This window comes from Brachypodium distachyon, chromosome 1 (genome assembly GCF_000005505.3).
Source record: "Brachypodium distachyon strain Bd21 chromosome 1, Brachypodium_distachyon_v3.0, whole genome shotgun sequence".
NCBI lineage: Eukaryota > Viridiplantae > Streptophyta > Magnoliopsida > Poales > Poaceae > Brachypodium > Brachypodium distachyon.
In genome coordinates, this window is record NC_016131.3 from 31,045,105 (window position 1) to 31,062,369 (window position 17,265).

Sequence of the window (17,265 nt, forward strand, 5' to 3'; positions counted from 1 at the left end):
GCGAGACAGCACAAACGTCCAAATTGTTCGCATGTTCCCCGCTGCCTCAAGAAAGATTTCGACGATCCCTTCGGTGAGAATGTGTGGAATTTTGTCTACCATTACAACGTGAAATTTCGTCGCGATCCAACGGTGGAATCTCCAGAAAATTGTAAAACACCGAGCGCTGTTTGGATTTCTCACAGCCGTGCGGGACAGCACAGACGTCCGACTTGTTCGCATGTTTCCCGCTGGCTCAAGAAGTATTTCGCTGATCCCTTCTGTGGGATTGTGCGGAATTGTGTCTACTACAAGCTTGTGAAATTTCATCGTGATCCGACAGTGCAATCTCCGGCAAAATCAAAAACAGCTAGTGTTGTTCGGAGCCACGTGGAAAGAAAAGAAGAAAACATTAATTAATATCCATCATGCTTTTTTTATGAAAGGGTACGGAGTGATCTGAACCATCCTTGTGTTTTCGTTGGAGGAGAGGGGGTGTATTGTATCAGAAGTCTAAACACAAAAGGAGGATCTATCCGGGATAAACAAACAACGGAACAAAAATATGCATGTAATTATATTACATGACAACATACAACATGTGTACAACCCACCGTGTGCAAAGCCCCAAGCAACCTGTTTCTCGTTTACCTGTTGTTTCCCAACGCAAGAGAAAGAGAAGAATGAACAGAACCGCCTTCGATCGAGAACAATCCTCTCAAGGCCCGCAGAAGTGTGAAACGAAGAAGAAGAAGAAATTGACACCGAAAGAAAACACACCGCCGCCTCTGCCCCCAGCCGATATATATCACATCATCCCAAATGAATAAAGCACCTCATCAGTCTCTGGTCGTGGGATGCTGCAGGAAGCACCCGAACATCTGCACGTACGTACACGCGCATCACACGCATTTCAGCTCCAGAAATGGCAGAAAAATGTGTTGCCACTGGGCACTGTACCGTGCGTTAATTAGTGCGCATGTGTACCTTTGAGACGAAGGGCGTGTGCTGCCGGGAGGAGGAGCGGCGCCTGGCCGCGGCGTAGCTCTCGGGGGAAGGCATCCGTCGGCGCGGGACGTCCGGCACGCCCCTGCCGCGCGCCACCTCCCTGTGCCGCTTCACGTTGTCGAACTGCACCGTGAACCCCTGCGCCGCCGCGCTCTGCTCGTCCCACACCCCGAACCTCGGCACCGCCGTCGGCCTCTGCCGCCCCTGCATTCCACGACCCCATCTCCAATCACAATTCACAAATCACAACAAACAAACAAAGTAAAAATGGCCGCTAGCTGACTCACCTGCGCGCTGTGCCGGGGCGAGGCGGACCTTGCCCGCGACCCCGAAGACTGCTGCTGCTGCTGCCTGGAGGAATGCTGCGCGTGGTGCCCTGTAGGACGGTGGTGGTGGCCATGGTCGCCGCCGTGCGCGGCCGGCTGGTGGCCATGAGCGCCTGGCGCTGGAGCCTGTGGCCGCGGCTGGTACTGCGGCGGGGGCGCGAACTTGCTCTGGTGGTGCCGGCCGCCGCCGCCGTGGTCGGAGGGGACGCTGCTGCTGCTGCCGGCTCGGCGGTGCGCGTGCGCTGGCTGCTGCTGGTGATGCGCGGCGCGTTGGCCGCTGGAGGTGGCCGGCCTGGAGGAAGAGCCGGCGGGGGTGACGATCAGCCTCGGGGCGGCCGGGTCCTCCTCCTCGGGGGGGTCCTCGTTGGGGTTGAAGGGGCGGTGGAGCGGCGGCGCGGTGGCGCCCTTGTTCTCGCGGATCTTCTCGAAGTAGACCGTGTAGCGCGCATTGTCGCTGTCCCAGGTGCCGAACTTGGGCACGCTGGGCCGGTTCTGCATCCACACGCGCGCGCGCCCACAAAATCAAATCGCTCGGTTGTCAGCTCTCGTGGACCAAAGCTTTCCGCATTTTACCCAGTAAAAAAAAAAGCTTTCCACATTTTAGTACACATTTACGATGCTATGAAAGCGAAGTCCAAAGACGACGGGATGTACAGAACACACTACTATGTACGTACCCCTGCAAGGATCTCTTTGCACTGTATTCCGTTTTTTTAATCCCTGCCTAGCTTTTACATCTAGGTAAGATTCATGTTTTTTCTTCTCTTTTCTGCTAATTCTTGTCGTATATTCAATTAAATCGGGTTGAAAATTGTTTATACATTATAAAAAATAATTATAATTTTTTCTCATGAAAGTACAATTCTTAGTTTTAGCATAACACCTCAAATTTTTGTAAAGCAAATCTATATTTTGTGTTGTAAAAAAGAAGGCTTACTACAGCAAGCATAAATACATAATTTTGTCATGATTTATGTTTTTGTAAATGGGCGTATTGTACATCTTTGAATTTTTCACCTTTTTTGAAATATTTTCAACAAACTAAGTAGTTTGGCCATGGACTTTGTGTTTTTAGCTCCTTAACTAAATCTTTCCTTGTTCTGAAAGAAACTTGATCAAATTCTTATACAAACGCCTCAGTTAATTTGAAGAAACCAAGTGAAAATGCTAACGGCAAACAAACTATATACATAGCAAAGCCTTACAGTATTCAACTTTTTTCTTTTCTTTTTGCTCATCCGAAATCTTAAAAATAAAGAGTTTTTAGTTGAAATCTTAAAAACAAGAAACAATGCCTGCTTCCGACAAATTTTCCCACATGATCCCTCGACAATTATCTTCGCTATATGCCAACCTGAATGCTTGGGCTCTGCTGCAGATAGAAGCAAGCTGAAGAAAGTTAGAGGCGGGGAGCGTGAAGATACGGCAAGTCATGACTGAAGCTTTCACGAGGCGTCAAGGCTGGGCTCCCCTGAGTAGGAGAATCGCAGGCTGAGCGCTGCTGGGAGTTTAGATCATATATCTTGCTAGACCTTTAAACTGTTGTGGAGTGATGTATGGTAGCTTGGCTAGACTTAACTACTGTTGCTTGATCTGCACTGTGTTCCAGTCTTGTTTTGTTGCTTTTCATTTTTATCTGAACTGTGTGTAAGAACTGGGGGCGGTTTCTTTAATAAAAATCGATGGAAGGAGCCCATTGTTTTAAAAAAAAAATGTACTAAAAGATCATGGTGCCATGAACATATATCCAACAATATTGGATTGGCATAAATTAAGTTATTTTACAAATAAGATAATTGTAAGTTAGTGTAAAAAAAGTCAAAGAGCGTTCCAATAGAAATGGGATCCCATGTGTTTTTTTTTGCGGGGACGTTTATATTCTACTAATAACCGTAGCGAGCCCAGCTAATTGAGTTCATGCTGATTGATATGATATCCCAGTAGCTGGCAATTGACGCGTGAAAGCGACGTGCCTCCCAGTAGAGAACAAGACCGTGTGCTTCTAAATGTTTTCCGAAAGGGATTGAAAGGGAAAAAATGCAGACAGACCACCTAAGGTTCGAATTTCTTAGTTCCCGGAGATTGATTTAACGAACAAACTATTCTGTTTTTTTCTTCAATTGTTCGAATTTAAACTGCAAGTTAACATGTGATCTTCGAATTAAGAAGTTAGCTACTTCCACTATACTTTGGTTGTACTTGCAGAATTATGTGCCATACTAAAAAGGTTCTCATACGGTAAATGACCGAGATTTTCTCGTTACCGTGTGGAAGAAAAATGATTCGATTGACAAAACCTGGGTAATACCTCTTGTCCAGGCAAATTCAATTAACAGAAGCAAAGTGAGGACAGGTTCAAGTTGTCTAACACTCGAATTTTGGCTCTATTTGTTCGTTGTCTGTAGATCATGCACGGAGATTTTCTAATGTATTTGTTCATTTTTGAATTTAATCTGCGCCTACGGATCATGCCTGACGCTTGAAGTGGAGGCCGATTATCTAGCTACCTCGGGTACCGAAACTTTCATCTCCACGAAATTAAAACTTCAAAATGGCACGATCGATGATTTTTGTTGACAAAGACATTGACAAGATCTATCGTTATTAACGGGCACCAAAATTAAGCGAAGCAACCAACGAACGGCAAGAGAAATGTTTAACGCAAGGTTAAGAACTATATATTCACATATAAAAATTGGAAATTAAACATCCATGCAAGGGGAGAATGGGATGAGATCACTCACGGCCATATATACGCCCGAGGAGGAATCTACGGACCGGAGCCCGGCGAGGCAGAGCTCTGTCTCTCCCTTGAACGCCAAAGCTTCTTCTTCTTCGTCCTTCTCTCTCTCCTTCCCCTGCAGAGAGGGGGCAACGGCAGGGCGCGCCCGAGGGCAGGGGTGGTCGGAGAGGAGCAAGCTTAAATTTGACGAGCCTTCTAATAATGGCCGCGCTCTAGCTGTGGAAGCTGCAAAATAGCCAAAGGCGCGATACGCAGTTGGGACCAAATTGCACACGGCGTGGATGGCAAGAACAGAGCAGCAAAGGGGTGCCTCGTTGTGGCCGGACGTGTGGTTTTTATACAGAAATTGCAGGATAAATATATATAAGAGATTCCGTCGTCGTGCCAATCGGTCGCCACCTACCGATGGAAATTAACCGGCGAATCCGTGTGATTCTTCGTGACCCTGCATCTCCATTGTGAGTTGAGTTCTGACCTCGTCGTGGCCTTTCACGAGTAGGTTTCCTCTGCAATGGGAAATAATATTTTCTTCTTTTTGAGGCCGAAATGTTTCTTTTTTTTCACCAACGAAATGTTCCTTTCTTGATGCATGCTGCAGCTCTCGTTTAGTTTCCCTGCACTTTCTTGGATCACGAAGCCGCAAACTTAAGTTGGGTTCGTTCATTGGTACCTGTTAGAGATGCTCTTATTATTGAGGAAGAGGTCAAGCTGATCGCAAAGTGCCGGTGCCATAGTTGAAGCGGCCAGATAAGAAAAGAGAATCATTATCTTCATGGGTACAAGAAGAATAACTCGACAGATTTGATTTCTTTTGTAAAATTTGTTTAAGTTGCAGGATGGGTATGCGACCTCTCTCGGATCTGTCCATCCACGATCCAATAGTTCCGGTTGTAAGTTCTCAGATTTACACCATCTTAGAGAGTGCGCTTGACTTGGTACGTTGTGGTGTTTATGACCACACATTGATATCCCAGCTGAGGAATACAAACATATATGTAAATTAAATAGCATGATATCATAAAACACTACTACGAGACAAACTTTGAGCAAAGGAGTAAACAAAAAATATACAAGATAAGAATTAAGCAAGGGAGTACACAAAAAAAAACAATATGGCGATCTCATGCACGTGTGATAGCAGATTATTATGCTTTTGTCAACAACTTAATTTCTAGAAGAAAATTTTAAACGCTCCTAAGCTGCAAATGTTATATCACTAGAAAGTTGCATGCCGCCCACATTTCATATATACAGTTTTAGTTATATGTTAACTAAAAAAATTCTGACCAAAGTTATATGTTTAACACTGCATTATTATTCAAAATAACAAATAAAAAGCATATCTGTAACTAAATAACACCATACTCTGAACTAAAAATAATATATGAAACACTACCTTGCTTGCTCCAATCCATCTCTGAACTAAAAAAGATGAGATCATTAGGATGGGAGCAAAAGAAGGAAATATGGACATAACTTCACTCAAACTTTACCAAATATGAAGATGTCATATGTGTGGTATCAGATCATGCTTACAAACAATTTAATTTGAGAAGAACCATTTAAATACAACTATTTTTATGGTAAACTATTCCTCGGCGAGTGTCCTTAATTGAAGCCCTCACAAACCAACCGATCGAGTGCATGCAAGAACGGTGACGCTCTCCACCTCTCCCTGCGGTACAATTCAAATTCCATCGACCTCAGCTCATACATGTTGTGAAATCAATCATACGACAGAAAACTTAAATGCATGTTCCCTACAAATCCCCAACGGCCTACTAATTTTTCAAGTAATCCCAATCGATACACTCGATCAAGAGAAGCAACAAAATATATTAACTTTAACATATCAAATGGTTCAGAGAAGCAACAAAGAAGAGGATGGTGTAATATAAAGTTATAAATGTGAAAAAAGAAGTATTCATGCGATACGTACAACTAGTACCTCATTACTTGCATGTGAAGCCTTTTATTAGTTTCTAGGGTTTTCATTTGAATAGTTTTGTGTTATGACATTTTTTACGTAAGCGAGGCTTTCCGCCGTTTTATTTTCTAGGGTTAGTTTATATGAACTTTTTTGTCTTCTAGTGTTTTCCACACGTATGCGGTGCTTTCCGCCAATGAGCTTTTTTGCTTAGTTATAAAGTTTGTAGCTAAACTATATTGTCTAGTAACGCTTCGTCTGTGATGTTTTCCGCAAACGAGCTTCTAAGGTTTCTTATTTAAATAGTGGTTTGGGCATCAACAACCAAATCGAGTGACAGATTGAAGTGGAAACTATGACTTTGATAACAAATCATTAATTAGATACAAAGACCGACTCAATTTGTTTTACCATGTTGAACAAGCAAAGCTCTGCACCTAGCTACTATGTTATCTATTGACATGGTACCAAATTTATAATCATGGTGCTTCTCGATCTCGCCTTTAAAAAATATTATGGATGTCCCCAATACTTATCTTTGGCACATATATATCGATCACATCATTGGTGAATTATGGAAGACATCCGGAAGTGAATGATGCTACAGTGACTCACTTTGGTTATTTTCTCGATGTACCGAAAGTAGATTTGAAACAAAGGATATATCCTATATATCATCCATGTTCCAAGAGAGATGTACGTGAACGAAATGCCTCATTTTATTTTCATTTTAACACATTGTTCTTTAGATATCGCCACAAATTGACCCAAGAGAGAATGGTATATTTTTTTTCATTCTTGTTCAATATGACATGTCTCAAATACAAACAATGGCATGAGATATTTTCACACAACGGTCACTCAATATAGGTTTAATCATTTTGTTATTTCCGATGCAAAGTGATCAGGAACACTACAATTTGTATGCACGCATGGAAACTGTACAATTTCTAATGCAACCGCCACAAGGCTGGAACGAGATCAACTTTGATGCCGCTGTACAAGATTGAAACTGGTGACCGGCTGTTGTGGGTTTAATTTGATTGGCAATGCCCATTTTAGTCCATTCTGAAGGTTAGAACCAAACTTCTTCAGAATTGCTGAAACAATTGTGTTCTTGGTAGGCCGTGAGAATGGGTATGTGGATGGTTTTCTTAGTACAAATACAGTGGTGGATGCTGTCAAAAGACATTTCAATTTATGATATGAAAAGATGTAGCAATTTGTTGGTCAATTGTGCCAGCTATATATGATACCCCGGTACTGGTGGAGGGCCATGTACAAGTTCGGGACAAAGGATTTAGAGAGAAATTCATTTAGGTCGGGTCAAAAAAAGAAATTCATATATGCTTGAAAATGCCGTGCGGGATGGAGTTCTTGCAAGTGAATTCGCATCTTGCCCTTTGAATTTTTTTGCTTTGTATGAAATGATCGAAGGTAATTTGTTTTCTTTAGAGTAACAGGAAGCCCATGGCCTCCCGGTCCCATTTTATAAAAGCATCAGCTATACAGGCACGCAGGGGTCGATCGTGTAATCCAGGTCGTGGTACGTTCAGCTATACAGGCACGCAGACGAGAGGCCTCAAAAAATATATTCTTCAGCTCAAAACAAAACAAACATCTCACAGCACATACCAGGCCAGAACAACAAACATAAAGGTTCATTGATGGAGTACAGATTAATATGCATGATTGGTACACAACAAAACAAATTGCATGACGGCAGACGACACATGAGTTATAGGGATTACAAGGTGCCAAAGAACAAAATAAAGGTTGCTAAACCAGATTATTAGAAAAATGCTGCTTGAAATAAACCGGTAGATAGGAGGATCTGCCAGCAGATCCCTGATGAAGCATGGCACACGACCCAACCATGGGAGGAAGCAAAGGGCAAGGTAAACCTACAGGACGCCACGAGACCACGCGTCGGTGGTGAAGTTGTCGCCAGTGACAGGCTCTGCAACGAAGGTAAGATTAGGATTAAGCATCGGGGCCATGAACGCCCGGCGACCACTGGAGGCGCGCTGGCCCTCGCCTGCAGACGAAGAAGAAGAAGCCTCCGGACCAGTCTCCAGGGTGGTGCTGACGCAGCTCTCCGCCGGGGCCTGCACCGGCGCCCTGACGACGGTGATGGGCGGGCCGAACAGGTTGGCTGCTGGCCTGAAGTGAACGAGACAAGCAGGGCGACGACGAGAACCCTCATGCCCCCTGTGGTGGAGTTCCTGCTTGTCCAGCTCCTCCTCAAACTCTCGACGCAAGGCCGGGGAAGGAATTACCTCGAAGTTGGGGCTGGCCTTGCGCCCCCGCCACAGAATTCCCCTGGCCGCGAGCTCGTAGGCGCAGGCGGCGAGCTTGAGGGACGGGAATGTTCCGAGCCATACCGTGCGCCCCACTTCCTTCATCCAGATCTCAGCTGCGTACTTCCCCTTCCCTAAAGACTTGACACCCTTGAGCTTCTTGGCCGGAGGACCACCCATGGCCCGGCACATGTCCTCCCAGCTCGCCGCCTCCTCCGCGGCCTGCTTCGCGATTTCCGCCATGGTCATCATCTTCTCGGCAAACTATCTAGCTTTGCTTTGGGCACAGAGAAGGGTGGATGCAGGAAGGAGGGCAGATCTACTGGGGAAAGAAGTAGCACAATGTGGCCGGGCGCTGGGGAGGGGGAGGGGGAGGGGGAGGCGTGGCCTTTAACGCTCCAAGGGCATGCAAGGCAGCAAGGGCAGCATGCGCTCTCGCTTACTAGCTTCCAGTTTCTGTTTTGCCTTTAGTCCTTTAACCCTGGTTTTGTCTTCGATCGGCGCAATATAATATTGCCCCATAGTCACACGAGCACGTAAGTACCTCGCCGTGGTGTGTGCGCTAGCTGTTGTTGCCGTTCGTATCGTATCTGTGGTCCTCACGCACTGCATTCACGGCGTGAGCGCATCCTCGGTCGCGCGCGCCGATCAAATGAACCTAGATCATGATCAGGTCATGCTCAAGCACCAAGTGTGTTGCTTTGCTTAACCTTGCCTGGAAGGCTTGTTGAATTACCCCAAAAGCTAGCTTGATCAAGAAGTACGGCAAAGGTATATTAATAGGGCGAAAAATGTAAGGTGTTCTGCACACACAATGGACCTGTATATTTCTTACTTTCACTCTCGTTTGGTTAGTTACGTTCACCGTATATTCGTTGCCAGTCCACTGTTAAAGACGTAAGTAAGGTTTAAACAGACGTTGTAAAAAAAACTGTCGGCGGTATATATCGATTCGGTTTAAGTACTAGCTTGTACCACTAAAAGATCCTCTTATATAAGTTGGATATATTGTCTCGTCAAACGTACGTATGACAATGTTTTTCTTAAGAAGGCAGGCAGTAAGTTAATTACTGGGCTATCGGTACGTAATATTCTCTAGTAATTTTGAACAACAAAAGTAGACTACACACCTTAATATAAATTAATAATGATGCAAAAGCAACTGTTTCAATTCATTTATTCCATGAGCAATGTATATGTATTGGAAAATCAACAATCATATGTTTTATAAATCAACTGGATCAATGCATGGCCACTAGCTACCGATACAATAACTAACAACACATGTCTCGATAGTAATCCTTTGCCGTAAAGTAGCTCCCCGCCAATGGGATCCTCAACTCCAAGGGGTTTACATATTAATCATTTTAGCCGCTAGCGGTTTCCACCTTTAATTTGCGATGCTACGTACATTTGCACCGATGAGCTTAATTCTCACATTCTTGGGTTTTTGTCCAAATGGTTTTTTGTCGCAAGCGAGGCTTTTCACCCACGTGCTTTTCATTGCTAGGGTTTTATCTAACTATTTTGTCTTTAGTGTTTTCCATCATAGGAAAGGCTTTCATTCAATGAGGTTTCATCTTATAAAGTTAATATCTAAATTGTGTTTGTCTAGTACCGTTGTTCCATGTATTTGTTGTTTTCCGCTAATGATATTCTAGGGTTACTATCGTAATGGTTTTGGCGTAAACGACCAAATCTAGTAAAAAAAAGGAAAGTATGACTATGATAACTAAGCATTTAGTTGGATAAAGATTAACTCAAATTTATTTTATCGTGTTGAGCAAGCGAAGCAGCTCTGCACTTACATACTATGTTATCTATTAACATGGCACTTAATTCATAATCTCTGTACTTCCTTACCATTACGGGATAGTCCTTGGGTCAAAATAACTATCGGATGTCGTTCCATACTTATCTTACACACATATATCACATCATTTGTGAATTGTGGAAGACATCTTGAAGTGATTGATGCTACAGTGAATTTGTTTAGTTATTTTCTTGATGTACCGAATATATGTACATCAGAAATAAAGGATCGATATCCTATTATCCATGTCCAAGAAAGATGTGCCAAAATTAAATGCCTCATTTTATTTTCATTTTAACACATTGATATTGCCACAAATCGATTTCCAAAAGGTTTGTAGTCCATTCGTGTTCAGTGACATTAATATCTCAAATACAAACAATTAATTGCTTGAGCTAATTTCCTCCGAGTGATTACCTGGTATATAGGTTTAATAATTTTGGTATTACTTTTTGATGCTAGTGATCAGGCATGCTATAATTTTTATGCGTGAACTGTAAGCTTTTCTGGTCATTCTTGGTCAACCATAGATTAGTTGAGATATTCCCGCACATTGACAACCTTTAGGTTTTCTGGTCATTTTGGAGCACCTGATGTTAGTGAATATATAGCATCAAAGGGTTTATATAATTTTTTTTTAAAAATCCACTTATATAAGTTATCTTGGATATTATGTGTCGTCAAACATGTTAAAATGTTTTACTTAATTAAGAAGGCGGTAATTTAATGTTCTCTGGTAAGTTTGAAGAACAAAAATAGACTACAGTTCAATGCAAATTAATTTTGCAAAAGAGACATTCTCATTTATTTGAGGAGCAATGTATACGTATTGGAAAAATCAACAATCATATTAAAAGTGCATCTAGCATCCCTTGTGGATTCTGGTGCGTGATGACAAACAATTAAGGGACTACGATTTTTGTCGAGCATCGTGTGAAGGTTATATATGTCCCGAAAAGATGATATGCATATGATTAGTTACCCCTCAAAAATCAAAGGATAATAGAAGCGTATTTTGCTTCTCTCTATTATGGTATAATGCAAATCATTTGGGTCATAGGCAATGCATACTATTAATAGGTGCATTATGAATGGCAACGGAGAAGGGTAAGCAAAGCTTAAAAACCTACCTAAGAACATCTCCAGCCGTCCCCCCCCATATGGCGTCCGGCCTGCCAGTTCCTGGATTTTGTTTTTGTGGCCTGGCTGTTTCCCAGCCGCCGTCCCCAAACGGCTCCCCTAAACCAAATTCTACAAATATTTCAAATTCAAACAAGCACATTTATTTAATAAGTTTTGAATCACAATTCAAGCAAATTCAATCAAACAAATAAGAAGAACTAGACGTTTTCTCGGAGCCTCCACAAATGCTCGACCAGATCATCTTGAAGTTGCTGATGAGTACCAGTGTCTCGAATTTCTTGGAGCCTGGCGAGGAAAGCAGCAAAGGCGGCCGGCACCTGGTGGTTAACATTAATTGTCTAGAGGACCCATCTGTTCATACGGTTCAGTGTCATACACCGGACATTCCCGCTCGCTCTCAATGATCATGTTGTGCATGATCACACTCGCAGTCATGACCTCCCGCATCTAATCTTTGGACCAGGTGAGAGCAGGGTACCGGACGATGGCAAATCAAGCCTGCAACAGTCCAAATGCCCGCTCGACATCCTTCCTACATGCTTCCTGTTGCGTCGCAAACCAAGATCTTGGTCCTCCTGGGGGCGGGTTTGAGATTGTCTTCACAAAGGCCGACCATCTTGGATAGATGTCATCTGCTAGGTAGTATCCCTTGTTGTACACATGGCCATTGATCTCATAGTTCACCGGAGAAGCAGTGCCTTCAACGAGCTTGGCAAACACATTCAAGAGCATTGCAGCACATTGATGTCATTGTGCGATCCTGCCATACCGAAGAAGGCATGCCAAATCCACAGATCCTGATCGGCCACTACCTCAAGCACCACTCTGCATGATCCTTTGTGGCTTTTATGCATGCCCTGGTGTGCAAATGGATAGTTCTTCCGTGACCAATGCATACAGTCAATGATGCCAAGCATACCTGGGAATCCTTTTTCTGCATTCTGTGCCAGGATCCCAGCTGTGTCTTCTGCAGTTGGTGTTCTCAAGTACATATCTCCAAACACCGCCACAATTTCCCTACAGAACCTGCGCATTCAATCGATGGCTGTGGACTCAGCCATGCGGAGGTAGTCAATCTATGTATCGGCAGGAATTCCATACGCAAGCAACTGGAAGGATACCGTGCATTTTTGAATTGTTGTGAAATCAAGTGTGCTGACGGCGTCCCTCTTCAATTTGAAGTAATCGTCGTACTCCCAGAGGTACTCGGCGATCTTCAAAAAGAGCTTCCCAGACATTCTGAATCGGCGCCGAAAGACCACATCGTTGTGCAATGGATCATCGACGAAGTAGTAGGCATACAGCATGCAGTAGCCTTCCATCCTTTGCCTCACCTTGCTCTTGCGGCGGTCCTTCCTCGATCCTCCCCTTCCCGGCCGTTGTGCATCCTAGGCGATCAGGTCAACAAGGGACTAGAGGATGACTAGATGCTCCTCTTCGCCGTCGGAGTCAGCATCATCGGCAGCGGCGACTTCCTTGTCTAAAAGCGTGGCGAGCATATCTTCGTCGTCCGAATCCATGGCCTTGGCAAATCGTCGAACACCTCCCGAGCAAGGTGGCCGTGGGGTGGGCAATGACTTGGGGGTGGAACTGGCCTGCGGCGGACGGCGGAAATTGAACTGCGGCGGCCGGGTCTTTTCTATCGGCTGTGGACCGTCACCGGTTAGAGGGTAGTTTCGGCAGCGATTCGGGGGGCGGAAGTGGCCAAATCCGACAAAGAGGGAAAAATGGGGTGTGTTTTTGGTTTGTGCCGCTGATAGTTCTAGCCCGCATATTTTTGCGCTCAAGCCGGTGCCCCAGACAGACCCCCCCCCCCCCCCCCGTGGGTTCGGTTCGGCCTGGGGGCGCCGGATGTGAAGTTGGGCTGTGCCGGATGAAAAAACAAAATGTGGGGCACGGCTGGGTGGGTTTTTCGGTACCGGCGCCCCCATTTGGCCTGTGGGGTGGCCTTTAGGGGGGGGCGGCTGGAGATGCTCTAAACCTTCTACCATCTTAGCTAATGCCTAGAATAGCGCCCCCATGTATTTTAGTGTGCCCGGAGAAAGACCGAACATAGCACCAAATTTGCCCAGAGTCATTTTCGTGAGAGCAACAAGTTTTTGTTTACCCTAGGTTTGGTCCAGAGGGTCCGGCCTAACTCCGGGCTTTCAGATCTGAACCGTAACAGTTCGATTTGGAGCTATGGCTGGCTGTTATAGTAAAGTAATTAAATACCTTATATGGGCCAAGCCTTAAATCCTACTTGGCGAAGACCCAATCAATATTTCCCTACTCAAGTCGACAACATGGCAACAAGGCATGGTGATATGGTGATCGGCTATTGTGAGTTTGATTGGCAATGCCCATTTTAGGCCTTTCTGAAGGCTAACCAAACTTCTTCAAAATTGCGCTGAAACAATTGTGTTCTTTGGTAGGCCATGAGAATGTAATAGATGTGTGGATGATTTTCTTAGTACATACACATTGGTGAATGCTGTCAAGAGATCTTCAAATTAATGATATAATTAACAATGATGGAGTAATTTGTTGGTCAATTATGCCAACTGCCAAAGCAATATATGATACTCGGGTAGGTGACGTACCCGTCAACAACGAAGCGACTGCGGTGACTTCGTCAATCTCTCAAGATCTGCCGGCTTAGTCCTTCTGAGGTGCTCATAGGGGTAGGGTGTGCGTGTGTGCGTTCATAGTGGTGAGTGTACGCGCGTGTTGTGAGCGTCTGCGGTTGTACCGTGTTCCTCAAAAAAAAAAATGATACTCGGGTACTGGTGGACGGCCATGCATGCATGTACAAGTTTGGGACAAAAGGATTTAGAGAGAAATTCATTAAGGCCCTCAGGAGTTAGCACAATATATATGCTTGAAAAGGCGCCGTTGGGATTTTTTTCTTCTTCTCGAAAAGGAGGATGACCCCCGGCCTCTGCATCGACTAATGCACACAGCCATATATTATTTGAGTCTGGCAAAGCCAGACAAAATAGCCGAACAAAGTCAAAAAAAGGAAAACATTGATTCTAGCAGACTGCCACTAACCCTATGTTACATGCCCAAAACGAAAACAAAACACAACTCCTAGGTGAGGCTTCCAAGAAGAAACGCCGCACGTGCGCCGATGATGTTGATTCCAATCTAAGACCGAACTCTGGGTTTTCATCCCCAAATTAAGACAAGCTTCGAGTCACCACCTTCAACAAGGTCACAACTCAGGTGCGCTCGACATTGCCTGATTTGGGATCAAGTGTTTCCACCGGAGTGCGCAGACTTGTCGTTGAAACTGCATGTACCGTCATCACATCATCGCTTCCGGACCAGCAGTAACAGGCATGACTTGACACCTCACCATGAGTCGACGTGCGTAGCACCTGTTGTTCCTGACATAATCTCAGCCCCGAAGAAAGCAAACAAACATGTTGCCATCGTAGCTAGCCCGACAAGTCATGGGAACAATCTGCAAACCTGCCGGAACACGAACAGCGCCACACATGCGTAGTCGCCGCCAATCTAGGACAATCACCACATGGCCCAATAGCCTGTGATGACACCCTCTACTTTGCCTCCGTTGCAGCAGCTGCCACGGCCACCCCAACCGCTGCCGCAGCCGCCAATCTTTCTTGTGAATTCGCATCTGCCCCCCTTGAATTTTTCTTTGCTTTGTATGAAATGACGTTATTATTTTTCTTAAAGTACACGCAGGTCGTGTTTCAGTAATACTATATTCTTTCTTTAGCTCAAAAACAAAACAATCATCTCACAGCATATAAACCGGCCCAGAACAAAAAGCATAAAAGGATTCATTGATGGAGTACAGATTAATATGCATGATTAAACAACAAAACATTGCATGACTGCAGACGATATATACATGAGTTTTAGGGATTACATGGTGGCAAACAACAAAATAAATTAGAACAGATTATTAGAAAATGCTGCTGGAAATAAATCGGTAGATAGGAGGATCGGTCAGCAGATCCCTGATGAAGGCACACAACCATATGGGAGCAAGGACGCAAAGGGTAAACCTACAGGCCGCCACGAGACAACGCGTCGGCGGTGAAGTTGTCACCAGTGACAGATTCTGCAAGGAAGGTGACATTAGGATTAAACATCGGGGCCTTGAACGGACCACCGGAGGCGCTCTGGCCCTCGCCTGACGAAGAAGAAGTAGAAGCCCCCGGACCCGTCTTCAGGGTGGTGCTGACGCAGCTCTCTGCCGGTGCCTGCACCGGCGCGATGTAAAGGCTGGCCGGGTCGAAGGACTCCGCTGGTTCTGGCCTGAACCGAACGAGACAAGCAGGACGAGGACCGTAACCTTTTCGGTGGTGGAGTTCCTGCTTGTCCAGCTCGTCTTCAAACTCTAGACGCAAGGCCGGCGAAGGAAGTACCTCGAAGTTGGGGCTGGCCTTGCGCCCCTGCGACAGGATTCCCCTGGCTGCGAGCTCGTAGGCGCAGGCGGCGAGCTTGAGGGACGGGAATGTCCCGAGCCACACCGTGCGCTCCAGCTCCTTGACCCATATCTCGGCAGCGTATTTTCCCTTCCCTAAAGACTTGACCCCCCTGAGCTTCTTGGTCGGACGACTGCCCATCGCCCGGCACATGTCCTCCCAGCTCGCCGCCTCTGCGGCCTGCTTCGCGAGCTCCCCCATGGACATCATCTTTGGGCACAGAGAACGGTGGATGGAGGAGGGCGGATCTACTAGGGGAAAGAGTACACAATGAGGCTGGCCGGCCGGGGTGGAGAGGCGTGGTTTTAACGCTCGAAGGGTGGCATGCGCTCTCGCTTCTATCCAGAGTTTGTTTTGCTTTACCCCCAGGTTTTGTCTTCGGCGCAATGGTTCCCAGTAGTCACACGCACAGTCTCACCTCGCCGTGGGGTGTTGCCGTTCGGCTCGGTTCTCGGCTCTGTGGGCGCGCCTTGAGTTTCTGCTTTCACATGCCACATGGCACCTGCATGCATTCACGGCGTGAGCGCCGATATGATTGAACCTAGATAGACTCATGCTCATCAATTAAGCACAAAGTTTGCTTTGCTTAACCTTGCCTGGACGACTTGTTGAACCGGCCCAAAAGCTAGCTTGCTCAAAAAAGTAACGCCAAAGATAATATATAAGACAAAAAATGCATGGCTGTTCTGCAGTACCGCTTTCTTTATGCTCACTCTCCTTTGGTTAGTTGCGATATTCGTTGCTAGTCCAGTGTCAAATGGAGACGTAAGTTAAGGTTAAACAGAGGTTGTAAAAAAAACCGTCGGCGGTATATGTCTACTTGATTTAAGTACTTGTACCACTAAAAAATATCTTTTGTAAGTTATCTTGGTAAATCAGAAGTTAGTAAGTTAGTGGGTTATATGTACAGCCCCACTCCCAACTAATATGTTTGCAAATGGTTAAATGGGGTTGACAGAAAGATTAAAGCTCACATTCCGGGTGGGAGTTTTTTTTTAACACCTATTTGAAAATGCTCAGATACAGAAAGATTAAATGGCTATTTGAAAATGCAGGAATGACATCATTTTTAACACGTCTAGAGCTGTTCAATTTTTGCAGGTTATCTTCAAGTTCATTCTTTTGATCTGTGTATGGTCCTTTCTTCTGCTAGTGAACAAGTAGGGACTTTCGGCTTCTGGATGCAACCGGCTGGAGACAGTCGCACGGGATATCTTTAATTAATGATGCAAAAGCAACCATGTCTTTTATTCGATGAGCAACATATATGTATTGGAAAAAACACAAATTTTATGTGTCATAAATCAATTGGATCAATGCATGGTCGCTAGCTAATGATATAATAACTAACGAGACATGTCTAGGTATTAATCCTTTCCACGTAACATAGTCCCCACCAATGAGCTCCTCGATAGACGTACTGCTAGGGTTTAAATCTTAATGGTTTTAGTCGGTAGCGGTTTCCACCTTTAATTTGCGATGCTACCTTTCCAGTAAAATGAGCTTAATTATAACATATTCTTTGGTTTCTGTCCAAATGGTTTTTTGACGTAAGTGAGGCTTTCCGCCGGTGTGGTTTTCATT

At 45.0% G+C, this 17,265-nt stretch overlaps 4 protein-coding genes across 5 annotated transcripts; all 4 read right to left on the reverse strand.

Annotated features, from left to right (window-relative positions):
• Positions 1 to 391: 391 nt before the first annotated feature.
• On the reverse strand, positions 392 to 4,500 carry LOC100839873 (variant surface antigen E). 2 transcript variants are annotated; one of them, XM_024461373.1, is made up of 4 exons: positions 4,058 to 4,500; positions 1,275 to 1,805; positions 967 to 1,191; positions 392 to 860 (listed from the first exon to the last, which is right to left on the reverse strand). In XM_024461373.1, exons 1-4 carry the CDS (start codon positions 4,061 to 4,063, stop codon positions 819 to 821), a joined length of 804 nt encoding a protein of 267 aa, XP_024317141.1. In that variant the 5' UTR covers positions 4,064 to 4,500; the 3' UTR covers positions 392 to 818. The 2 variants fall into 2 exon arrangements, with proteins under 2 accessions (XP_024317141.1, XP_024317144.1); XM_024461376.1 differs by having other exon boundaries at positions 1,275 to 2,685; positions 4,058 to 4,189.
• Positions 4,501 to 7,887: 3,387 nt separating this feature from the next.
• On the reverse strand, positions 7,888 to 8,526 carry LOC104582137 (ethylene-responsive transcription factor CRF6). Its single transcript, XM_010231485.1, has one exon. The coding sequence runs from the start codon at positions 8,524 to 8,526 to the stop codon at positions 7,888 to 7,890; it is 639 nt and encodes a 212-aa protein (XP_010229787.1).
• A 3,205-nt stretch (positions 8,527 to 11,731) lies between these two features.
• LOC104582138 lies at positions 11,732 to 12,561 on the reverse strand. The gene is made up of 3 exons (XM_010231486.1): positions 12,341 to 12,561; positions 12,159 to 12,256; positions 11,732 to 11,937 (listed from the first exon to the last, which is right to left on the reverse strand). Exons 1-3 carry the CDS (start codon positions 12,559 to 12,561, stop codon positions 11,732 to 11,734), a joined length of 525 nt encoding a protein of 174 aa, XP_010229788.1.
• Positions 12,562 to 15,258: 2,697 nt separating this feature from the next.
• LOC104582139 (ethylene-responsive transcription factor CRF6) lies at positions 15,259 to 15,882 on the reverse strand. The gene has a single exon (XM_010231487.1). The coding sequence runs from the start codon at positions 15,880 to 15,882 to the stop codon at positions 15,259 to 15,261; it is 624 nt and encodes a 207-aa protein (XP_010229789.1).
• Between the last annotated feature and the right edge of the window lie 1,383 nt (positions 15,883 to 17,265).